This window comes from Lacerta agilis, chromosome 9, assembly GCF_009819535.1.
Source record: "Lacerta agilis isolate rLacAgi1 chromosome 9, rLacAgi1.pri, whole genome shotgun sequence".
Taxonomy (NCBI): Eukaryota; Metazoa; Chordata; class Lepidosauria; order Squamata; family Lacertidae; genus Lacerta; species Lacerta agilis.
This window is the reverse complement of record NC_046320.1, coordinates 53,732,234-53,758,802: the sequence shown is the minus strand read 5'-3', so window position 1 is coordinate 53,758,802 and position 26,569 is coordinate 53,732,234. Positions and strand designations below refer to the sequence as shown.

At 43.9% G+C, this 26,569-nt stretch overlaps 1 protein-coding gene across 1 annotated transcript in view; it reads left to right on the top strand.

Moving 5' to 3' along the window:
- The window catches only part of BANK1 (B cell scaffold protein with ankyrin repeats 1), a 165,129-nt gene that overhangs the window by 40,839 nt on the left and 97,721 nt on the right, over positions 1 to 26,569 (top strand). Inside the window, exons 4-8 of the mRNA XM_033159569.1 lie at positions 4,315 to 4,442; positions 4,901 to 5,039; positions 8,264 to 8,406; positions 15,624 to 15,738; positions 21,691 to 21,887. Of these exons, the coding sequence (XP_033015460.1) occupies positions 4,315 to 4,442; positions 4,901 to 5,039; positions 8,264 to 8,406; positions 15,624 to 15,738; positions 21,691 to 21,887 (722 nt within the window). The remainder of the gene's footprint in view (positions 1 to 4,314; positions 4,443 to 4,900; positions 5,040 to 8,263; positions 8,407 to 15,623; positions 15,739 to 21,690; positions 21,888 to 26,569) is intronic.

Genomic DNA, 26,569 nt, shown 5'->3' with positions numbered 1-26,569 from the left:
GACAAGACAAATGGCCAGAAAGTAAACAATATATCCAATAACACAAAGATGGATGGGGAATGCTCCAGACTCAACAATCAATGCTGAGTGATTGACTAAAGTGAATTGTGCAAAGCCTGGAGGGCGAAGGGGAGGGTCAGCTGCATGCAAGTAAGAAAATGGAAAAACAATATGATCTCTGGAATCCTTTGGGGAAATATAAGGCGTGGGCAGATGCGAAAGCAATTGATTTGTCAGGGCCAAGGAGGGATGAAAAAACACCTGTTAATGGCATTCTAATCATGCTGATGAGGATTTATGATGCTTAATTCCAATAAATAATGTGAGAATCATCTGATAGGCAATTTTATGTCACCATAGAGTTATATATAGCAAAGCGGTGTCCCTCTGAGACCAACTCTTAACTCACTGCTGTTGCTTTGCCAATGGTATTTTGTAGCTGTATTTTTCCATTTCAGGATTTGGTTTTTTTTAAAAAAAACAAATAAAAACAAACAAACAAAACCCAAGCTGGAGAATGTTGTTTGGAAGGGCATCATGTTGATGTCAGGTGTTTCACAGGTCGACAGGGGCCACCAGGGTGTGTGAGGTGTCTGGATGCGTCCTACCAACCTCATCCAGTTTCCCTGCCTTAGGCCATTTGCTATCTGTCCTCTTAACCTACCTCACAGGGTTGTTGTGAGGAGAAACTTTGCGTGGGGTGGGGAGGGCCATGTCTGCCACCTTGGGCTCCTTGGAAGAAAGGCTGGGGGCAGGTGTTGTTGTTGTTCAGTTGTTCAGTTGTGTCTTTGTGACCCCATGGACCAGAGCACCAGAGCAGGTGTAGTGAGAATTAATTAAATAAACAGTGCGATTTTGAAGCCGTTTCATCATCTCCTGTGGAAATGTGGATTTAAAAGTCATAATTCAGTCCAAATGATTTTGCATAAGGCTGGCTGAAATGAGGTACTGAGTAATATGAATTAAGGCAAAAGGCTGAAATAAAACTCAAAGCCTCAGCACAATACTCAATTAAATGCATCACTCTTACAGTAAATGTATGTAATGGATACTGGGCTAATATTTGATTGCTGAGATATAAAGTGCAACTGGAGATTAATTCTTTTGGCACGAAGAATGGCAATAGATATTTGTCAAAAGCTTGCCAAAGAAAGCAGCCTCAGACAGAGCGTTACCCTTTGTGATCGACTATAATTCTCAGCAGTAGTACCTTAAATACCCAAGGGGATTGGGCCATAGATTTTTCTATTTAGTTTCCAGCTCAGAACACAGTCTAAGCATCATTAGATACTGCTAATGAGTTCAGATGTTTGAATCCTGAAAGAAAGGACCCGTGTTTAAGGCCCCATTATTCAAAGTGCTCCTCCCACAAGGTACAAGCTTACAGGCCATTGGCTATATGACAAAACAAAGCAATTATGTGGTCTGTTTGCTAGAAATGTCTCTGAAGGTGAGAAATTGCTTTATTGTTCATTTACATTTAGAAATGGTGGTAATGAAGGCCAGAGAAACATGCATCTCCACAGTTATTTAGCTGCATAGCTGTGAAATGTTTAGCTGTGGTATTAAAATGCCACTTTGAAAAATACAACTGGTTTTCAAAGAACTCTATGTAAAACAGAACCAGGGTGGATAACATGTGGCTCTCCAGATGTTCACAGAATCATCAAATGGTACAGTTGGAAGGGGATCACAAGGGTCATCTATTCCAACCCCATGCAATGCAGAAATCTTTTGCCCAATGTGGGACTCAAACCTGTGACCTTAAGATTAAGCGTCTTATGATCTACCAACTGAGCTCCCCATCATCACTGACCATTGATTATACTGCCTGGGGCTATTAGTAACTGGTGTCCAACAACATATGGAGGGCCACAGGCCCCCATCTCTGATGGAGAGGTACGGAAACATGGTATTTGCAGTTCAGAAATTGGTGTCTTTGCAACATCATAGACTGCTAAAACCAAACACCTACTCTCAAAACCAATAATTTTAGGGTTGATGATTTTTTCTGCTGCTCCTTTTTATATTGCTTTATGCTCTTTTCTATGTCTTTGTTGTTATTCTAGCATTTAATTATGTTAGCCGCTCTGGGATTGTTTTCTTTTTAATCTGAAGAGCAGAATATGCATCTCTTATGTAAACAAATATAACATTAACAACAACAATGAGAAATTGTTCTGTTGTGAAAATTTAAGAAGCACTCTTGACCTTGCCAAATAGCCAAGCTCATTTTTAATGCTTTGCAAGCAACTTTTTTAAAAATGATATAATTAGCATTAACTTTAATATTCTGAAATATTAAATCATTTTCCTAAAGTTTTCCTAACCAAGAGGGTTCCAGTACAGCGATGTACTTGCTATCTTTTGACTTGCAATGTGATTTTTTTTGTATGTTCTTATATTTTCTATTGTCACTGTTTTCGTTGCTATGTTGTTGTTTTGCTATGATATTATGAAATTCTTTTTGCAGTATTTGTTTTAAAAGCATCCCTGTTTCTATTTTGTCAGCCACTTTGAGCAGGATTTGGGAGACTTGACTCATGGAAAACCCACCATCCCTCAAAGTAATTGGTTCCACTGTCGAACTGCTCCCGTAACTTAAGTCCATGAGGTGTAATCCTGCCTTCTTAAGTGGCAGAAAACAAGTGTTTGTTCTGTTCTAAGTGACAAATATTACAGATATTTGAAGAGGGCTCCAAGTGTGTCCGGTGGACATATGAACATGACCCACATCTATGGAATCAGAGCCGTCTCATTCATAGGGGCAGGTGGCGCGGTGCACCAGGGCGCCAGGCCCCCCAGGGGCGCCCCCGCGAGCCCGCCGGCATACCGGGCGCCCCCTCCCCAACCTGCCCCCGCCCCTATGGGGCGGGGGATGAGGGGCCTGGCACTGCAAGCCAGCCACCCTCCGGAGCCCCAGCTGGAGCGCTGGGAAGGGCGCGCAAAGCCCCGCGCTGCTCCAGCGCCACGTCCATCATCCCCCGAGGGGCGGCCAGCGCGGGAGGGAGGTGGGCGAGTGGGGGATGAGGGGCGTGGCGCTGCAAGCCGGCCACCCTCCGGAGCCCCAGCTGGAGTGCTGGGAAGGGCGCGCAAAGCTCCGCGCCGCTCCAGCGCCACGCCCCTCATCCCCCGCTCGCCCGCCTCCCTCCCGCGCTGGCCGCCCCTCGGGGGATGATGGACGTGGCGTTGGAGCAGCGCGGGGCTTTGCGCGCCCTTCCCAGCGCTCCAGCTGGGGCTCCGGAGGGTGGCCGGCTTGCAGCGTCACGCCCCCATCCCCCGCTCGCCCACCCCCCCCTCCCGAGGGGCGGCCAGCGCGGGAGGGAGGTGGGCGGAGAGGCGGCCCACCGGGGGCGCCGAGGGATCGTCGCGCCAGGGCGCACGATCCCTTTGAGACGGCCCTGTATGGAATTCATCATTTCAAGCACATTCAACAGCAGTGGCATGTGGTCAGTGGACATGGGGAACCAGGCTAGTCCCCTAAATGTTCCCAAGGCCCCATCTGCCCCTCACCTCCTTCTACAGCGCATGCAAAAACCATCTTGTTGACCATGAGACCCACCATTGGTCTTGTCTGCTTAATCCGTCGGGGCTTGTCCTCACAGGCAGGGGAAGTCCCTAACTCACCGAGGCTTTGAGACCCAATGGCTACCCTCACCTAGTTTAGTCAAAACAAAATAGAAAATTCTTTCCAGTAGCACCTTAGAAACCAACTGAGTTTGTTCTTGGTATGAGCTTTCGTGTGCATGCACACGAAAGCTCATACCAAGAACAAACTCAGTTGGTCTCTAGGGTGCTACTGGAAAGAATTTTCTATTTTGTTTCGACTATGGCAGACCAGCACGGCTACCCACCTGTAACTAGTTTAGTCAGTGAGTCAAAGCTGTTCCCCGGGTGTGGCTGTTGTCACATGCTGACAGCTTCTAGGAGCCACAGGTGAGAGCTGAGTGCAGGGTGGGGACCAAAGGTAAACAAACTACCTCAGAAGGAGCACAGACTCCTGGTTTGCTTATAGTACATGGATTATGCTGGATTGTTACTGCTTTGTGGTGGCCTTCTAAGGTGTGTAATTAATTGGATGTTGTAAATCCTTAAAACTTATATTTGTATTGGTTGTGTTATCTTATTTGCTACTTTATGGGTGGGGGAATCCCCTTATAAAGCAGGTTATACATTTATTAAGCCTTAAACTGCCCTTTCTCTTCTCCCAGCTAAACATACCTAGTTCCTTCAACTGTTCCTTGCAAGATTTATTTTCTTGCCGCTGTCCATCTTTGTTGTCCTCCTTTGAACTTAGTGTAATTTCTTTGGCAGATGAGGCCTTGTCTGTGGATTTTAAAAGGAGCTTAAAGCTAGAAAACCATTGTGTGAAAACTGAGGCAACCTCTGAAACATTAGAAACCCCAGCAGTTTTACTGTTGCCAACAAGGATATCATGTGAGGTAAGACCTATCCATTTGTTGTTTCATTTTTATTTTTTAAAAGGGATAAAAGCACCACTCTTCAAATGTTTCTATCCCAAGAATGGCTCAACATATAGCAGTGGTGGCGACTAGTGATTCTCCAGATGGCTGGGGATGATGGTACTATGGAAGAAGATAGCAAGTGGGGGCTATCTGAGGGCAGATTGTTGGGCCAATGCCCCATTCGCCATAACGGACTAGCCTCCAGTGCTCCCATTGCTTCCACCAGTACCCATTGGCAGTCCCATCTTCATCCTGTGGTGAAGTAGGCTGTCAACATTTTATACATTTTTATATGTATCCAGACAAAACATGCCTCCTGGTAATGTTTCAAGCAATGTACATGAAAACCCACAATGAGAGTCCGTCATTTCGGATTGGTCTGGTTTTCATTTCTTGATGTGAAAGGCTAATTGGATGCAACTGTTACTTTGTAGAATCCTGGAGAAATTTTCGTTCTTTTGAGAGACGAAGTTCCTGATGACTCAGTGGTGATTGAATTTGTGACAGAGAACAAATGGGTCAGGACTCAGCCACACTTTTGGAATCAGAAGGTCAGGTATATGAAAGCTTTAGGTAAGAAACGGGGGCAGGGATATTTCATATAAAACGATAGTTCTTCTCTCCTTGCCAGTAGCTTAATGGAGGGAAAATTCTGACTCAAGAGGCAAGTGAGTGAGTAGTGTTAGACAATGTGCTAAGGAGGTAGTGCTCATGTCACCTCTGGTAGGTTGGGTTACTGCTGTTTACTGGGAGGTAGAAGGGGTGGGGAGGCAGTGGTAAGGTTGGTGCAGTGCAAATGCAGTGGCAGAGTCGATCACTCTCTACCTCAGCAGGGACGAAACCAACCTGAGATCAGGTGAGCACCACCTTCTAGTCCTCCTACTTTCACTGGCCTTTTGACACAGAGTTTTACTTCCAATCAGAACACAGCATATATTTATCCATTTTTGTATTTGTACACTACCTTGCAAAGGTGTATAGCTGTTTCACATCACAAAGCAAATTAAAAGAATAAAACACAAATTTTTACCAATTTCAAAGCACCGCTTTGTGGTGATCCTGTTCCATGAACTTTGAATGCAGGGTGCTATTTTATTAATGCACAGACATAAAAACACAGGGTTTATGAGAAGCTGGATTTATTGGGTTGTTTATGTATGATAAAATGGCAGGTGGCAGTCTTTTTAAAATGTCATTGATTAGTCACAGACAGCTATTCTCAACCTATTCCCTCTACAAAATGGGGATGCACATATTCTCTTATTACTATACGAAACTTAGCAATATGTTCTCTTGCTTTACAGAGAGTTGCATGGGTATCTCCCCACCCCTTTCTGGGTTTTTCCTGACAATTATTCATGCTGAAATCTTCAACCATTTTTCTTCCTATGGTGTTTAATAGCCTCTAGAGTTCTTTTGCACCATTTGTACTTCTATTCCCAAACAATGGTAACCCTCCCCCTAAAAAGAGAAATTCAAAATGCCACCGGTGCTTGAACTTTAGCAGGGCCAGCCCTACTATTAGACACCATGAGGCAGCCACCCCAGACAGCATGTCCCCTAAAACAGTCTGCTGCCCTCAAGTGCAGTGGAGAACATTGCCCTGTCACCAGTGTTGAAGAAACTAATCTGGTCAGTTTCTGTACAGGGAAGGATGTGTGGCACCATATTTTTCCTTCGCCCCAGGCAGCAAAATGTTTCGGGCTTCTCCTTGGATTTGAGATACGAAATAATGCATTCATCCTCATGATCCACTCCACCCCAGTTTCTTTGCAACTGCTTTGCAGCCCATGAGCCTTGAGTTCCTTGCATATTTTTAAAGCTTCTTGTACCTTGAACAGCTTATGTGCCAAGCAGAAAGTCAACAGATCGAGGCTTTTCTGGTCTAGGAATGATATTTCTTTACCTGTTGCCATTCTGTCTCTCAGACATGTTATTCCTTGTGTGCGAACCCCCCCCCCCCCCCCGATTTATGCCATCCACAAAAGTGGGCTCTAATTTGCATATGGAGCAATGCATATATAATTTTTATGCAAATTCGTGCCTTTTGTGAGCAGGGCAGAGGGCCCAATAATCATACCATGTCTTGGGAAGTCCTATTGGCATCGTTGATGATACCCTCCCAAACATTTGACAGAATCATCATAGAATCAAAGAGTTGGAAGAGACCACAAAGGCCATCCAGTCCAACCCCCTGCCAAGCAGGAAACACCATCAAAGCATTTCTGACAGATGGCTAGGTGGCCAACTGCTAAAAGAAGCTCTTGTTAGACAGAATTAGATGCACATCATGTAACCCAGCCAGGTGCTTCTGGGAATCTTACAGGATGAAGGCAACAGTTCTCTCCTGCTGTTTGACCCTTGCATCTGGTATGCAGAGGTCAATTACACTTAAATGTAATAGTGAGTGACTCAGATGAATAAGATCTAATGGCAAGGGATCAAGGCATCTACTGGCATCCTTGCCCCCCCAGCCCCCTAATAATTAGTCTGGGATCTTTTAGGAGGAAGTGTGGGATATGGATTTAATAATAAATAAACAGTATCATGCTTTCTACAGGAGATACTGATTGGCTCTCTCTCTCCCGGCTTTCGGAATGGAATACTAGCCAGCCCTACCTGGAGATACCAGGAACTGAGATACATTTTGCCTGCATGTGCTCTACCACTGAGCTATAGGTTAGCCTGTGGCTATGTGCAATGAAATGATGTGCCTTGATACTTTCCACTCCCAAGATATTCAGGCAATCATGCATGCTGCCAAGGTTATGTGATTGACATTCCTGCAGTTGTTGTAACAAACAGATAAGTACAACTAAAATATAAGCTATTAGATCCCTATCCAGTACATAAAACCACTAAAAAAAATGTGATATTGTACTATGCTCCTTTTCTTTTTAAACATAGGATTTTATTTTGAAATAGAATTTTAAAAGATACAGGAAATGAAAACACAAACATTCATGTCACGATGCAGCAGAGATTAAAAGAATAAATAAATAACTAGTTATAATCCTTCACCAACCCAGTGTCTTCCAGATGTTTTGAACTACAATTCCCATCAGCCCTGGCAAGCAGAAGCTGACTGGCTGGAGGGCTGTGAAGGCTGCCTTACTATGGCCACATTTGCACCATACATTTAAAGCAGCATGATACCACTTTAAAGTGTCATGGCTTTCCCCTTGGAATTCTGGGACCTGAAGTTTATTAAGGCTACTGAAAATTGTTAGGAGGCTCCTATTCCCCTTTCAAACCCACAAATTTCCAATCCCTCTTCACAGGGAACTCTGTATGAGGAATGGTCATACAGGTCTGGCAACCTCTCCCTGTAAACAGAGGGCACTGTTCACCTAACAAGCCCCATCAGCACAAGAACTTCTGCTTGTGCAACAGGGCTTGCCCCCCTCTCCTTCCCCCAAGGCCCCCCCATTGGCTGTGGGGGATGGTCGGGAGACTCTCCAAAACAGTGCAAAGGGGGATCTTTCCATCTGGCAAGTTGGAACGTTTGGGCAGATAGAATGATTGGAAGAGTACAAAAGTAGCATCATAGTGCTTTGAATGTATGGTGCAAACATGGCCTATATCTTGTTTGTGGGACAACTCACTGACCACGTTGATACATGTAACAGTTAAATAGGTGAAGCCAGAAGGTATGATAATTTGGGTGACCCAAATGTCTCCTGTCAGTGAATTGTATTCATTGTACTGGATGGGTGGAAGAGTGGTGGTGGTGATGATCCTTCTCTTTTTCTCTGTCCTCTTATTATCCTCTGTGCTTTTTATCTCTCTTTTATAAGATTTTCCTGCTGGCTTTGTAAACGTAAATGTCTACTGTGAGGGAGTCCTTAAAGCTTCGACACAGATTGAATACTACACAGCCGTTGAGGAGATTGAAAGCATTCTTCAGAAAGTGGCTGATCCAATAGTCTTTGCTTGTCAGGTAAGGATGATTGCAGTGTTAAAAGTTAATAAAAGGAAGGTGGGAGGAGATGTGCCAATAGGAGATAATGTACATTGTGTTGTAAATGCCATACATTGATCTAATAAGAATAATGAGAATGGATCAATAAGAAGCCACAGTGGTGAAACCAGTTGATAACAGGCCTAGGCATAACATCTCGCCAACGAAAAATAAATTGTTGTTGCTTAGCTGCTGTTTGTTGCTGTCTGTCCAGTGCTATAAACATGCAGAATGCTTCCCAGATTTGAAACATTTGTTCCTCCTGACTCAACAGTGCTTATTTATAATAAGCAATCGGTTTAAGAACTGAAATCAATCACAACCTTGACATAAACAGCAAGAATAAGGCTTATCCTTCTGAAAGTGTGTACGTAGAGCCCAGACGTCTTGTTTGTTTTATTTATTAAATTGCTATCCTTCCTTCCCTCTCCAGTAGCTCAGCACAACAATTGTTGGGTTCTCTTCACACACAACTTGCCACCACCACCACTGTATTTCTTGCAGCAATTCTGTTTGACAGATTAGACTGAGGGGGAATGACTGTCTTGAGGTCACTCAGTGAGTTTCTAGACCAGGCATAGGCAAACTCCGGCCCTCCAGATGTTTTGGAACTACAATTCCCATCATCCCTTGCTAACAGGTCCAGTGGTCAGGGATGATGGGAATTGTAGTCTCAAAACATCTGGAGGGCCGGAGTTTGCCTATGCCTGTTCTAGACTGAGCAGGGATTTGACAATTTATCCCAAGTCTAGAAGTCTTTCAGCTAGACTTCAATGGCTTTCTATAGGGCAATGGTGGTCAATGGGATCCCTGCCAGAGGTTGCTGGAGTTTGACTCCTCCCTGACCATTAACCATGCTGGATGGGGTTGGTAGAAGTTGGAGTCCTGGGTGAGAGATGGGAGGAAAGGGAGTGTTGTGTGCCAAATTTGTATGATTCTCCACACTTTTCTTCATGCTATGGTCTCTATATTGTGTGATTAATGGGTAATTTGCATGTTTAGACCTTCAACCTTCCCCAAATAAATTCACACAAGAGACAAATATTTGGTATGGTTTTTGGCAGAATTTAGGCCACAACTTTATTGATTACAACCAAGTGAGTGGTTGCATAGGTTCTGGTTCGACTATCTCACTGCACCCTTGCAGGCAGCCCTGTCCCAGAGCCACGTTCGTAGGACAGACAAGGATGAACACCAGGGACAGCTGCTGGTAGGGTTACCTATCAGCTGCCCTGATGTCCCCTGGACTCAGGCACTGGCCGGACCCCTTTCGGGGACCAACAAACCAATGAGTCCCTGAATTCCTGTACCGGAATATCCTACATTTGCATAGGCGTGGCCACATCATGTGCCACACCTATCACCTGAACCAGAGCCTATCCGCAACTTACAAATTTTGACTAATTGCTACGCGGCAGGTGAAACCCAAATGGCACCAGCCAATCAGCCAAGTGGGGAAAATTCCTGCCGTGCCCCTGTCCCAAGAACAGACGACACACGACGGCATAGCAAGGTCAAGCGCAAGCCCTAAATATAGGGTGAGGTGGGTGGGTGTTCCAATGCGTAAGGCCCCAAAGAGGAAGCTCAGCAGCCTCACATGGGCTTAAATAGGTCCCGTGTTGCTGGATTTTATGAGGCCCCATTGGTCAGATTTCACTCCAGCAACATGGGACTGACGTGCCCTCTTTTAATGGAGGACCCAATTTGTCAGTTGGTAGCAAACTGCGGGAGGCGGTGAAGGATAGGCGTGCCTGGCGTGCTCTGGTCCATGAGGTCACGAAGAGTCGGACACGACTGAACGACTGAACGACAACAACAAAGCAACGGGAAAGTAAACTGGGTTCTGTCCCTGGGGGACAGCTTATTGGTTGAACCTGTCTCTCCAAGTGAGAAACAGGAGGGGAGGGAGTACACCTGAGTACATTGTTTACAAAGCATCAGCTAGTTGAGAGATAGGGATGGCTTATTTTTATTCTGTATTTGTGTGTGTGTGGTTTTTTATATTGTAATTTTATGTTTTATGTTGTGAACCGCCCTGAGATCTACAGATGGCGGTATACAGATTTAATTAATAAATAATGTTTTGATTGATTATATTTATTGTACTTTTATTGTCCATTTATTTTGTATTAATATGTTCACTGCTTTGGGAGCTCTGGACCAAAAGGTTGGATATAAATAAAGCATTTAAGAGCTTCTGGAGGGCAAGGTGTTGGCAGTCTCTGCTATACCCTATGTACCCAACTATATGGTGATCTTTGTTGTGGTTGCACCTGATAATCCAGAGTCCTGAAGCTAAGGCACAGGTACCACCCAAACTGTTGAAAAGGGCCAATTCTTGAAGCTTAGAAATAAAGAGTATCCACAGTCCCAAAGCTCTTTGATATCCCTGTGGTCAGTGGATCACAAGTGGCTCTCTGAATGCTGTGGAGCTGCTATGCTAACTTCTCAGCAGATGGGTCACTGTTGCTTACTGGGAGGGAAAGGGGGTGGTTTGAGAAAGCAGGGCAGTCAGTGCAGTGCTAACACACTGGCAGAGCCAATGTGGTGCTCCTGCTGATGCATTTGCACTGTGCTGACTTCCCCGGTGCCTCACCTCTCCCCCTACTGATAAGCAACTGGATGCTAACTTTCTTCCCCATACCAAGGCTGGTGTTATCAGTGCTTCAGGTGACACTGTGTGCAAAATTTGTTGACTGACTTTTGGAGAATGTAGAATGAGGTTGACATCATTATTGAATCACCGTGTAGTAGACCTTTCAAGCTGACATGCAAAACATTATAAAGAGGAGTGGAGCATCATTTGCTTAAAATAAAATAGCAGTCTAACATCAGACTTCTGGAGAGTATCAGGGTTGCTCGGCTGCTTTCATAATGCTGACTCTGTTGTCTTTTTGCCCATAGTACTACTGGAGAAAAGCCAACTTGTGGCTTGTCCAGGCAGCATTGTATGTTGTAGGCAGAGAAATAGTGCCAGTATGAGCTTACTGAATGGCACAGGAAGCTTTACCTGCAGTTCAAACTTAGGACTATGCTGCCCACACTGATCCAGCTAGTCCCAAATCTGCCATCTGAACTAGCAGGGATCAGAAGAGTCATACTTCAGTGCCCGCATGACTTATGGATGCCAAGCATTTCTCTCTTCCACCAACATTTACTTCGTGCTCAGCTAATTAATCACTTTTCACCATCTTCCTATTATGCTCTGACCAACCTTAGAACAGGCTTTGTTTTATTTTATTTTTTGCTGTGGATCAGATACATGTGGCATCTTAAAACGTTACTTTTTTTTGCTGGCTCACTAAATCGTCTGCTGTTTCTGACCTTCTAAAATAAATATGTTTAACGTCATTAGACATGTAATATTGTGACATGATTTTCCAAATACATGTACACTTCAAGGACTCTGATGTGGAAAGATGGATAACAGTGTCATTCTTTTTTTAAAAAATGCTCTGCTTGTCTACTTGAGGAGAATCTGGGTGCATGGATTTGATGTGCTTGTTAGTTTTCTTGAAAATCTTTATGTCATTCTTAGTCAATGCATAAGGAAATGGTCATACCAGCCTTATCCAACCTGGTGCCCTCTAGATGTTTTGGACTACAATTGCCATCATTTTTGAGTCAGCTGTGTTGGGTGGAATTGATGGGAATCACAGTCTAAAATATCTGGGGGGGGGGGGGTCCAGGCTGGGTAAATCTGCCTTATACCAAAAATTGTCACAACTGAAAGTTCATCCTTAGCAGGCAGTTCCAGTGTCACAGAATTCACACCTGAAATCTACGATTGATAGATTGGCCAAGTCCAACTAATTAATATATGTTTTCAGTGAAAAACATTCACTTGCAATGCATATATGTGATGTGTACCAGCTCCTGACAGGATTGCACTGAATGAGCAGGTCATGGTTTGGGGGTGCTCCTAGATCCATGGTTATTACTAGAGGTCCAGGTAACCTATTACCAACTTAAGTTGCTGCGCCAACTAAGACAATTCTTGGATAGGGGTAACCTTCCCATGGTGGTCCATATGTGGACAGCTACACAATTAGACTACAGTGGTACCTCGGGTTAAGAACTTAATTCATTCTGGAGGTCCATTCTTAACCTGAAAATGTTCTTAACCTGAGGTACCACTTTAGCTAATGGAGCCTCGCACTGCCACCACACCGCGTCCCCCCCCCTCTGATTTCTGTTCTCATCCTGAAGCAAAGTTCTTAACCCGAGGTACTATTTTTGGATTAGCAGAGTCTGTAACCTAAAGTGTCTGTAACCCGAGGTACCACTGTGCTGTAATGTGCTGTGCATAGGAATGTAGTTTGCTGTTCAGTATCTGTTCACCTTTTGATCACTTTATCAGAAAACTCGGTCCGTTGTAGTTTGCATTTTGTTGAATTTCTGTGATCTTGGCCTGGTGTGGCAATTTGTGAAAATAACCTTGGTGGATAATGGTACAGAATTGATATCATTATATCCCCCCCCCATTTATAGTACTGTTGTAAATCATCAAGTTGCTATCTGTTTCCAGGCAGATTTACTATAAGCCTTGTTTATTTGGGATAGGAAACTAAGGTTTCAAGCCGTTGTCTCTGTGTGAATGACCCAGATCATAAGCAAACACCCCTGATTGGGCAGGGAGGGATCATTGTAACACAGCAGCAAATCTAGTCAACAACCTCACCATCCCATCCTCTTCTTGCAGAACGATGAATGATCATATGCAGTCAACTTACTACATGTCTGCTTTTGTGTACTACACTCATAAATTTTATTTAAAACAGTTGTGTTTTGTTTTTATCTAATTTTAGCAAATTGTATTGAATATCGTTGCATTTGTATTGTTTTGATGCAAACTGCTTGGGTTTTTAAATATATATATTAAGTGATGCAATTTTTTTTATAAAGCAATAAATCAAATCACATGCAGCTGTTTGATCCTGCAAATGATTTGCCATCCAGATATCTTATTCTACGTTTCAGGAGTGCAGCCATACCATATAATAGAGAATAAAGCTTCTGTAGTACACAGGCTGCCAATGTCATGTAATGGGAAAAGAAAATCTATTGTAGGAGAGGAAAGGACCTGAAATATCATTTGTCCCACAGTGGCCAGTCTGAGTACACTTGACATGTCTATATCGTAATTGCAAAGCAAGAACAAAAATAATAGCTGTGTTTGTAATTCAGACAGTCTCATTTTCCTGTGACAAATCTGCCATGTCTGCCGCCTAAGGCATTACGCTCATAACAAAAGGATTAATAAAAAATGATGCATTACATTATTAGCACTTGGTTAAGGGCAGTAGTAAATTCCTTTCAACTGCACATTTTTAAGGACACTATTATTCTGTTAAAAAGTACATTGCCATAAAGTGAAAGCAAGATGGAACTTCCTGAGTTTACTCACCTCGTAAAATCGTTATTGCATTAATAATTTAAAAACCCAGAATTAAGGGACAGAAGATGAGCTTTCTTTGGATTTTAGAAAATGTTTAAAGCTGAAAATGTATTAGCTAGAGATGTTGCCAAATATCCTGACAAGGTAGAAGGCAGTTTTTTAATGCCCAATTTATAATAGCATAGTTTAGAAGTCAAGCATCATTCCTTCCCAAGTATTTTCTCCGATTCGGACTGTGAACCATATGCCTGAGGGCTCATTGTACCTAGGATGCAGTTGTCAGATCCCAAAAGGCCTGGAAGAGTTAGTTTCCTTGGCACTTGACATCCATACTAGATAAAATCTTAGGTACCCTGGAAGATGACATTGCCCAGGGTCTCTGAGACACAGCTTTTGCACAGTTCAAGGCAGCAAACAGAGAACAATGCGGACCTTTCAGAGCCAATTCGTGTAATTAGAGTAATTTCCTTTCTTTAATGCAATAATTCTACCCTGACTTTTGGGTTAGATTCTTAAGGCATCAGATTAAAACAATAAAATATACGTAATCAAGCAATAAAACATCACCAAACAGCAACAGCATAGTGGCAGCAATAAAACCACAGGAGCCAGCAAACTATTAAAAGCTGTTTTAAATGCCCTCGGAAAATACAACTTTCCCTGGCACCTAAATGTCACCCAACTCCATACCGTGCCAACAGCTAACAGGAAGGAGTTGTACACACTGCGGTGCCACTACCAAGAAAGCCTCTCCCTGGTGATCACTCACTTCAAGGCAGGGGCACCCAGAGACAGGTTTCCATTGACAGCATCCAGGTGTATGGAGCTGAAAGTGATAATGGTGGAGATGTTGCAGTGGAGAGCGCTGCTTTTGAACTATAAAGCCTTAAATGTCTCAGGGCTGCAATACCTCAAGGATCCCCTCTCTCCCTATGAACCTACCTGGACGTGGATATCACAATCTGAGGCCTTTCGTTGTGTGCATCCTCTATAAGAGGTCCAGAGAGTGGCAACATAAAAACAGGCCTTTTCTGCAGCAGCTCCCCGTTTGTGGAATGCTCTCGCCAGAGAGATTCAGCCGGCATCTTCATTGTACACCTTTAGGCACCAGATGTAATCATTCCTCTTCAACTATGCCTATGGATGATTGATATCCTACACCCTTTGAAATGTGCTTGTGGGAGGGGATTATTGTTCTGCTTTCATTTTCATTATGTATTTTGTGTTTTTATCTTGTATTTTTATGCTGTGAACAGCCCCGAGATCTATGGATGAAGGGCGGTATACACATTTTATTAATAATAATAAAAGTGTGGCCACTTATCCCACTGTCATCTCTGGAAGCAAGCTTGGCAGAATTTCGTAGTGGTCTTGAAAGGAGCAAAAACCATTCAAAAGAAGTAGGAACCCATTCAGACACTGAGCAGCCTTCAGAAGCTGAGAAGTCTACTTGCGTGGGTGGCTCAGCACCAGAAGACCTCTTCCATGGAAGATTGCAGCTGCTGCTTTAGTAACCAGAAGGCCCTTCACAAGCAGAAACATTTTTTCTCAAAAATGGCCGCTATGATCCTCTGTAAGATCTTCCACCCATTGTAATCCCTGAAACCCATCTAGGAAATTATCCGTCTTCTCAAACCACCTTCAACTGTCTTTAAAACCTTTGACAGTTTCCAGCCTCAGTGATGTAAAATGCCCCAAATGAACTTGTTTTTGTTCAGTATATTGCTTTTGGATGATAAAATGAATGTGTACCTTCCCTCAGGTTACTCTGCTCTCTTCTCTCCTCCTCCCCACACAGGCTTCCAAGTTTTCCTCTGCTGAGAAAGTGGACAATCTTCTCACATTCTTATTTAAAATTTCTCACAATTTCAGTGCCTTTCCAAATGAAGTCATGGATCGTCATCGACAGACTGGTATGTATTGTACATAGTTCCTTACTCTCTTCGTTTGCCAAAGAAGACCTTTCTTAGGGTGGCCATTCAGATACAGTAATAATGAACTTACTTTCTGATCTGTATATAGCTGAAAGCCTCCATGCAGAAGGAGAAAGTCTTAGCAGGACTACAGGAGGATGGGGCGGGGGGGAGCAGTGGAGGAGCTGCACCGGGGGGGGGGGGCAGGGAGCAGGCAGGGGCATGGCACGTGCCCTGGGGGCGTGGTGGTGCACTGCCTGCATGGCACTCCACCGAGATTGTGCTGCTAGGGGCGTTGTGCTCCCCCCACACTCCTCTTCCTCTTCCAGTGGGTGGGAGACCAAAAACAAGCCAATAAGGACTGAACATGCTCAGCTGCCAAAGGACATGGAGTGCTCTCTTGAGGGGAAACAGAAAAGGATGGCGGAGAATGAATTCATGAATTCTGGAAAAGGACTGGGCTGGTTGGATGGCTGAACAAGAGAGCTCCTCAATGTGGCATTTTGTTGCAGGTTGAGCTAAAAGTTGAATGTATGGTGGTTTCTCATGGGCAGGGGAATCATAATCAATACTAAATCAATATGTATAATCAGCTAAGAAATTCTATCCCGGGGGGATGGGAGGCATGCTCTGAGCATGCCTGTGTCTTTGGAAAGTGACAGGTGACTGGATGTCACAATGAGAGTGACAATCATGTCTCATTTAAGCCTGACACTGTGTCAAGGATGAGGAAACTGTGGTCCTCCACATGCTGTTAAGCTACAACTCCCATCAGCCCCAGCCCAGCGGTCAGGGATGATGGGAATTGGAATCCAGCAGTATCTGGAGGGCCATGGAGGGCACCCTTGCATCCTGTGCTCCTAGCAAACACCCAACCAACTTCTTGAGAGCCCATTGTGTTCCATGTTTTAAACTGTCCCAAAGGTAAGAAGCATTGTGTAGTTCAATTTTACGATGGATAGTGTCTGGAGCCACTGTGTTTTAGAAGAGATAGGGATCGTAGCTGGATTGGGAACGTCCCTGTCTGAAAACCTGAAGAGCCACTGCTAGTCACTGTAGAACGAGCTAGGTGGGCCAATGCACTGACTCAGAAGAAGGCAGCTTTCTATACTCATATGTTCTTCCTCCAAATACATCCCACCCGTCATAACAATTTCTACTATGTCTAAATAAATGCAAGGTACACCAAGCACCAACTCCGAATGTTCAGTGTTCCAAATTCAACCTCAGAATCAGCAGCAGAGAATTTTTTTGAGGAGGACTCAGGACAGCAGATGCATTTTAGCTGTGCTGCAGTTAAGGACAGACTCAAGGAGTAAGGCGTCTCCAGTCCCAGTAACTCTTTTCTTTAAAAGGGAGGTGCAGAGGAATGGGATAGGGTAAAAGTGGCAGGGAGTGCTGGATTCTCTGAAACCCCACCTCCAGATGTTCCTTGCTGGCTCCTTAACACAGAGCATCTCGATTTGAAAGGATTGCAGTGTCATGCAAGTGCCCCATGCTGTGGTGAACTGTGTTTTTATGGAGATAATTGCTGCACATGCATTCAGATTCTCTCTGCTGATACTCAAGATGTAGGTTTGCAAGGTCAACAGTAGTAATTATCGGTAATTACAATGGGTTCTGAATGGGGGGGGCAGAATAAGCACTGCCCATTCAGTAAGAGATAACAACAAGTAAATGTGCATTTTGCTTAATAAGTAAAACACATGTGTTGGCTCTTGAATTGATGAAGAAAATAAAGGACATCTCTGAAATAAATGTGGGCTTGCCACTCACTGGGTTTGTAAGGGAGAGGCTTTTGAAAGCCAAGAGATAAGTCTAGGGGGGGGGGGGACCTTTGCACATTTGGATACAACAATAACCCTGTTCAGGAGATCCACCAACAATCAGGGACCTTATAATGTGGGGCTGGGGATCCTGGGGTGGGGTTTGCATGCACAACCCCCCCCCCCCGTCCTCTTCACATGTTCATTTTGAATGCCTGAGGAAGACTGTTATTGCAGTGACCTAGTGAAGCCTTCTGTTAGGATGCCATAGGGAACACCCAACAAGATTTAAGCACTTTCAATGGGAGGGTTAAGCAGTGACTTGCACCTAAGTTAAAACAATGGATAGAAAAGGACTGTACTTCTTCAGGAGCCCCAGGTCCCGCCTAGTTCCCTTGATTATAGGAATATATCAGTTACAGGTGGGTAGCCATGTTGGTCTGCCATAGTCGAAACAAAATAGAAAATTCTTTCCAGTAGCACCTTAGAGACCAACTGAGTTTGTTCTTGGTATGAGCTTTCGTGTGCTTGCACACGAAAGCTCATACCAAGAACAAACTCAGTTGGTCTCTAAGGTGCTACTGGAAAGAATTTAGGAATATATCAGTGCACTGATCAAGCAATCTGATACAAAAAGAAAGCTCATTTCCTCTGCTTGGAGTAGCTTCCTCATTTGTTTCGCTGGAGGGAGGTGTGCATGGATTATTTGCATGTAAATAAAACAGACTGAATTCTGTGGATTACTTAGTACTAAATGCAACATGAATAATACCCAAGGAGCATGTGATTTCCTAGCTTCAAGGACCACCAGCACAGAGGGTGATGGTGAAGCTGTGACCCTCCAGAGGTTGTTGAACCACAACTCTCAGCATCTCTGACCATAGGCCATGCTGGCTGGTGCTGGTGGGATTTGTAGTCCTACAATATCTTGAGAGCCACATGTTCCTCATCCCTGCTATCGGATCCAGGGAATAAGGAGCACAGCAGGAGGTTTTGCATTCATTGCTGCCTTCATAGACCCTCTTCCTCTGAGCAGATAATGAGTAATACAGTATTCGACAATGCTGTTCAGTGGCCTGGCCTGGCCCTGTTTCACCTTCCCTTGTGCTTAGCAAAGACTGCCTGACTCCTGAGTTGATGCTGCTGATCAACTGCTGCAATGATGCATGCACAGCACACTTTCTGTGCCATAGGACATACGTCATGGGGGAGATATGTGGGTTGTGGGTGTTTCTTTCTAGAAGGCAAACGTCAAAGTTAGGTCTAATTGCATATAATTATGCAAGATTCTTCTACATAGGAAACGTGTTAGAGATAATAGCTCAAACTATATTGCTTCCTAGCGTTTCCTACATGAAATGCTGCTTTTCTGTTTGAAACACTTAGAGTGGGGGAGGGTTTTTTTTGAGAAATGTGGATAAAAAAGAATATCAGTTGTAATCCCATGTGCACCTATCTGGAAGTAAGCCTTGGTGAACTCAGTTGGACTGAGTAGACATGCATGGGAATGTGCTGTAAATCTCCAACTTGGTTCATCCTAACATCATCTAAACCTGTGGTCCTCCAGACTTTGTTGGACTACAGTTCCCATCTGGGGTTGGGGTTTATGGGAGCTGGAGTCCAACAACATCTGGAGGTCAAATGCCTTCTATAGTGAAGGTTGCTTAATCTACTATACTCTAAAAACGTATTTATGCTCCTTCAAATTAAGTTTGAAATAGTAGGATACAAGTACAAAAGAGGACTGTAATATTCTGATAAAAGGCTTACACATGACACTGGCTTCTATTGAGCCAGATCATTGGTCCATCTAGCCTATTTTTCATTGGCAGTGCCTTTCAGTATCAGCTCTCTGAGATCCATTTAACTGGAGGTTCTTGTTGTTGTTTATATAGTACCTTTGTGACTACGACACTTAACAAAGAATGAGAGGACAAGTCCCTATCCCAAGGAGAAACAACTGAAGCACAGGCATCCTTTGAAATTCGCACATTTTGAAATTTTACAATGCAGTTCTCCATTGAAATGACATTTACAAAATGCACACCTTGGGGGGGAGGGGAATGTGCATTTAAATGAATGTTTCAGTGAAAACAGCAAACCAAAATGCATCGCATTAGGGAAAACTGCTTAGGGGGGAAATCTGTACATTAGTCAAAGTTGCATATGGAAATATGTTTAATAGGAAAATTTCACACTAGCACGCTGTTGAAATTTTATGAGGAGTTTTTAAAAAAATAAAATAAAATAGCTAATTGCTACAGAAATGTGGAAAACTGAAAAATGAGAAAGTGGGAGAACCAAAATTGACATATCACTTCCATCCCTAGTAGTGCATGCTTGAGGTCTCAGTTTTAATCCATGATGGCTTGAGGTAGGTCTGGGAGAGACTCGTGCTTGAAACCCTGGAGAGCTGCAGCCAGTCAATGTAGGCCATAATGAGCTAGATGGAACAAAGGCCTGACTCAATTTAAAGCAGCTTCCTATGTTCCTAAATTGAACATTTGGGTGTGGCTCTTTTATTGCATTGTGTGTCATGTTGTGCATTCTATTAGGGTAGGGAAGGTAACTTAGATGCTTTATGAACGAAACACAGGTTATCATTCCTCACTGTCTTCACCCTGCAATCTACCCATGCTATTGTGGATTGTTTTGTGCAATTATCCCTTGTCTTTAAAAATGTGTCTTCCTAATGATGCTGAGCAAGAACTCTGTCTTCCTCCCCCTCCCTATTGACATTGCTCCAGGTGCTAACAATTAAGTGCTATGTAACAATCAATTGATTTCAGTTTACCTTCTTCACAAGCATCCCAGGCAGAAAATAAAAGGGACACTTTGAGCTCTTGACCTGCTATTTTGCAGCCGTGCTTAACAACCTCATCCCCAAATGCTCAGCGACTATTACAACCCTAAATAATCTGGATGCTTAGCAAACGGTTATTCTTCACACATTTTAGCTGCAGTTGTAAAAAGGAAGCTATTCTATGCCCAATTATTACAGTGTATCCCCTCTAGAAATGTTGTGTTTAACTAGGCAACAAAGGGGAAATGTGCACTTAAAACTCATGGAGAACAAATATCCGTAGCCTGCTTCCATTGTGGAACTGCTTTCCTCTGTTTTAAAAATGTAGGAATCCACATTGTTTATCAGCCATATTAGCTTTTAAGATATCCTCTTCCTGAGCATGCACCACCATCCCTGTCCTTTTACAATATAGAGTCTATGTGCTTTTGACTTGCATTTCACAGATGAACACCTGGAGATTGTAGCTAGAGAGGATAGTTAATCTGGAAACAGAGGGCAATTTTGGAAGTTCTGATTGAACCATATGCAGGGGTTGGCAAAAAAATTTAGCCATGGGCCGGTCCACTGTCCCTCAGACCTTGTGGCGGGTTAGAGAAGTGGCACCAGGGGGTGGGAGCTGGAAGAAGAGGCAAGGGGGGGGCAAATAGTCCTCCCCACCCCCACCCCCACCCCCAGCCACTGTGCTTACCTTCCCTGGGGCTGCCACCACCGCCACGGCTGTTGCTGCTGCTTCTCATGGGTAGGCAGAGTGAGCTTGTCCGCTCCGCTTTCTGGCCCACAGGGGCACCAGAGCTGTAGTGGTGGCAAAGGAAAGATGAGCGGTGTGAAAGGGCTGGCTCCGGAGAGGGGCTGCTTAAAACGGCACTCAGCCAGCTCAGCCCAGGCCCCTTCCTCCTCTAGGCAGGGCGGGGAGAAACCTGGAGGAGGGAGGGAGGCGCCGCTACCATGGTGTGGGAGAGGGGGGGATGGAATGGTGCAAGGAAAAAATGATGCAGCCCAAACGAACAGAATTCCCACGCCGATCCATGGGCCGTCCACGGGCCTGATCCAGCCCACGGGCCTTAGTTTGCCGACCCCTGAACCATAGCTTTTTTATTCTTCATTTATCACATTTGCACCCCTCTTTGCTCTCCAAAGAGCATGAGATTTCCCCCAAGTTACCCTTACAACAGCTGTGTGAGGCATGGCCAATGTCACCCACATAGCTTCATGTCTTATCAGGCATGTGGGTCTCCCAAGTCCATTGTCTACCATACCACATGACTCCTTCATTTGTGAATGACCTTCCCCATGCTCTCAAGTTTGCAATATGAACTATAGACTTAAAAAAAGTTTTGAAAGTATTGTTGTTGTTTATGCATGCTTTTTCACCCAATGCAGACTCACACTTGGAAGAGCTTCCCACTCTTCTCCACTGCGCAGCTAAATTTGGATTAAAGAAGCTTACTGCTCTTCTTCTCCAATGTCCTGAGGCAATTCGGGCTTGCAGGATAGCCAATAAGTACAGAGAAAACCCAGCATGTATTGCAGAAAAGTATGGCTATAAGGAGATTCAGAAAATCATCACGGAATTGTCAGTAAGTACCTACTTATCCATAGAACTCATATAAAATGTGTAACTAACTTCTTACAAACTCACAGTGCAGCCAATTTGGTTCAAAAGAGGTGGGGGCAACTGTCCTATTTTTTTTTTTTTTTATAAGAATTTATTGACATTTTTACTTATAACAACATACAACCTTAACCACACCTACATTTATACACATACAAAACAAATACAATTACACATCTAATACAAAAATTGCCATGATTTTTCTTCTTAATTAGACATCTCAAAAAAAAAAAAAATTCTTTTTCCAATCTTGACAGTTGACTTCCCCTGCCTTTTCACCTTCGAGTTTATATCCATAATCTACTTTTTAACCTCTTCATTTAAAAAATTAAACTTAATTATATATATAAAGTAAAACATTCATCTTAATCTTCATCTTAATTTTAATCGTCTAATCTATAAACTTAAACCACTTAATTGACTTTATTTATACTACATCCTCATAAATCCTCACAAATCATCCTCATCAAATCTATCTCTTCTATCCTTTGAACTGCTGCTAATAACATAAAAACTTGAAATATCTCTTTTCATGTTCAAACAAATAATAAAACAAACTATTGTTGACAGTGTTCACCCTCCGATTTCAAAATACCATAACAGATTGCTTTAGATTTTACTTAATACTTCACCCCACACCCCCTCTGTCCATTCTTCTTCTCCTGATGGCATCAGCACTGAACTTCCATGCAACTTCCCTCTCCCAACGTCCACAGATCCAGGCACAGTCCAAAGCTCTCCTTGCCACAAGCTCCGAGGTATCCAACTCTCCCTCTCTCAGCTTCTCCCGGTTCTTTGTAGCATTCCTTTTCTTCTTGTAAATACCTTAATTCTCTGTCCCTGGCCCCCGAGCTCACACCTCGGGGACTGGATATAGCAAATCTTGACATCGCCTTGGGGCTGCCACCCCCAACAAGCGAATTTCTTCTCCGAAGTAGCTCATTCATTTCTTCCCATCTTCCATCCATCCTCTCAGCTCTTTGACAAGATTTTCTTCCAAAGTGTCAAAAGTTTTGTAAGCCTCCTCTGTGGGCAGTTGGTTCCATTTCAGACCCCCACACAAGACTTTGACTTTTCTGTAAAGTAGTTCCACCTTCAAGGCAGTGAGCCTTTGTTCATCTGTTAGTCCAGAGTTCAATACCAGTTCAAGGACGAAACCCAGCATACTGGCAGAGGAGGAGGAAGTGGGTATCATATTTCTTCTCCTGTCTCTTTGTTCGTCGCCATTTTCCTAAGCTGGAGCGCAAACACCGCAACTTTAATAGAGATATTTTCCGCTAGTTAGCTTCCCAAGAAAAAGTTTGCCAGTCTCATGTATCGATTTTAGATACTTTATAACCAGTTCTGTGGCAGCAATCCCTCAAATTGGTTAAATTCTTAGGCTCGAAGGGAGGGAGGCAGGCTGCCTTTCTCCTTCCCCCCGGAATCGTTCCAAAAACACGATTTCTGCCAAGATTATTTACTCATGACCACCGGGTTCCTTTAGCTCCATTCTTCACAGGTAGAACTTAGACGCTCACCGCGGGCTTTGCCGCCGCATTTGCATCCCGGTTGGGGCATATCCCCGTAAGCCCGGCTCCGTTGTCCCTTCACCCCCACTCCCCCTTTACAGGGGGGCAGGGGAAGGGTTCGGAGCCTCCGCGGGCGCAGCCGGGGAGCCCAGGGTGCGGGACGCTCTTCCCGCACCACAACCGGAGCCGCGCGCTGCGGTAGCGCGGCTCCTAACCCCCGGGATGGACAAGGCGCTTCAGACCCGAAGCAGCCTTCGACCACCCGGCGATGGCGTCGCCGCCGGAAGTCGCAACTGTCCTATTTAGGGATTCCAGGAATATTGAATTTCCCAAAGAAAGGGGAGCATATTCATTGCTGTGGAATTTGCAATTGGATGTCTGAACAAGAAGGAGACAGTGATATAATCAGATATATGTTGGCTTTTACTTCCACACACTGATGTTCTGCTAATGGTGCATGTAGCATAAAAGAACGACCCAATTCCGTAAGAATATTGTAGTGTCCGGGTCTCTGTGAGATGTGTGCGGTAGTGACTTGGATCCACTGGCAGTGTTTGCAGTGAGAGTCAGTGTGGCACGTGGTTAGACGTCGGACTAGGATCTGGGAAACCAGGGTTCAAATCCCCACTCAGTCATGAAGCTCAGTGGGTGTTCTTGGGCCAATCACTGCCTCTCAGCTTACCTACCTCGCAGGGATGTTGTAGGGATTAAATGAGGTGGTGGAGAACCATGTACACCACCTTGACCTTATTGGAGGAAGAAAGGTGGACTATAAGTGCAATAAATAAATATTCACTTTTCCAGGCTTAAATGGTCCAATTTGCAATACCAGCCTGTGGGGTGGCAGATATACAGTATTCATGAACATAGAGAAACAGGCTTGTACAACCATGTAATTATTCATGACATAATAGGATATTGTTCTTCCTCTAAAAAATGTGGGCATAATCCATCCAAAGTTAAGCACCTTATTTTATTTGTTGTTTGTTTATTAAATTGTATAGCACCCTTCATCTGAAGATCTCAGGGCAGTTCACAGCATAAGAATGCAAGATAAAAACACGAAGTCCATTATGAAAACAAGAACAAGAACAAAACAAACCAATGACTCCCCCAAAACACATATAAAAGGATAGAGGATTGTTAATTTGAGGTTTTATTCTGTGCATGTCTACTGAGGAACAAGTCCCACTGAGATCAATAGGGCTTCCTTCCAGATTGTGTTGTGTGGGATTGCAGACTTAAATTCCCATTTACTTCAATGGGAAAGAAAATAGAACCTGTGCTCAGACCTTTCCATTGGAGTCATGAGACATAAATGTACTTATGCCCCTAAGTGGACTGGTTGTTACCAAGACATTATCTCCTTCTCGGTTCTCGTGTATGCAGCCAGAATGTCCATATTCATTTCTTAATCACAGGAGGAGGGAAAGGAGAAAGAACAGCTTGCCCAGCATGTGAGCTATTATGAGAGTTCATCTAGGCTGGCCTCAGGCAGCGTAGGCAGGGCCTGTTTCTCTACTGAAATGGTGTGGATGGGATCCAAGTACAAAGAACATAAATCCACAGTTAAAGCAAAAAAAAAAGGCTTGAAAATGACTGTAAAAAGGGGGGATTTTGTAGATCGTAGCTCATGCTAGCTAAGTCACTTAGACAAGGCACATGGAGTCCAGAAAGAAATGTCCTGATAGCACTTTACTGAACAAACTGAACAAAACCAGTGTATAATTTGTGGAGAAAGGGACAGAGAGTTTTGTCTTTCTTAGATCAGACCTTGTACAGAGAATGGAGGGGTTCAGCCAAACTTGCAGAGGAAAAACTCTATCAGAACTACACAGCCAATCAGAGCACATTCTACCTCACTAAAAGAGATCTCGCCACGCTGCCTGGTTGCTAAGCAACACTGTGACAGTGCGGTGTGTGACTGGGTTGTGGGTGTGGTTTGAAGTTCCCCATCCCTGATTTAAATGATCGGGGTTATTTATTTATTTATTTATTAATGAGCATAGGTGTCCTATTTTGTGGTATTGAAAATTTATTTCATTCCAGTCACAGTGACTGGCACCCCTAGTGTTGCTCTTTTGAAAATAATAATATATAGTTCTGAATGAAAATGACTTCTCCCACCCCTCCTTTCACTATCCGATTTTGCAGGTTAAAATGGAGGGGTATGTGTTAGACAATGGAGCAGGGTTAGACAATATTTCGTGGTGATTAATTCTATAAAGGGATGCAGGAATGGGCTACCATTGGTGTCGGGCAGTGGTGGAATCCTAACCCCTCTTTTAACAACTACATTTCATCACAGAATGTGGTGGCAGCAATGTCTATGAATGAATTTTTTCATTATGTCTCTAATGAAAATGACCCCCTTCCTGAATCCCATTATCCTCTAACAAATTCCCCATGGAAAATTGCCCCCAGCTTTGGAGGCCCTTTTCGCCCCCACCCGACTCAAACTGGAAAATTCTCTCCAAAAAACTTTCAGTTCAAACACAAGGGTTCCTGTTTTTTATTTATTTTTTAAATGCCTTCCCTCGCAGTATTTAGATTAGGTTCTTAGGTCTGAGGCAATTATAGCTGTTTGTCCTATAGTACCTTCCTGCGGTGTTCATTTAAGTTTGCCAACCAACCAGGCAGGCAGGAACCAAGCCTAGCTGGGTTTCAGACCTCTAGGCTGATTGCCAGAAGTTTTTGACTAAAAGGCAGGATTTTGTGTTCTTGCCAGAACGATTTTCAGTAAGCTGGGAAGTTCCCCCCCCCCCCCACTTAGATTACATATTGAACATGCAACAACAGTGGCAGTGGGTCATTGTTCTCATGTGATCTATGCATAGACATCTGGTTGGCCACTGTGGAAACACGACGTTGGATTTTATGGGCCTTTGGTCTGATCCAGGAGGGTTTTCCTTATGTTCTTATGCATACCTACTAAGGCTGCTGCTTCTCTTCATTTTGTGCTCTGGGGCTAGATTTGAGCTAGAAGTCCTCAGATGAGAATCTGTTGCTTGGAATGGTGGTGGATAGGAATGGTGGTGGTGGATGGCCCCCCTTTTGCTCACTGCTTTAAAAAAAAACAACAACAACCATTGCTAGTTTTGCAGAAGTGGTTTACTCATGCTGGCCACATGACCCA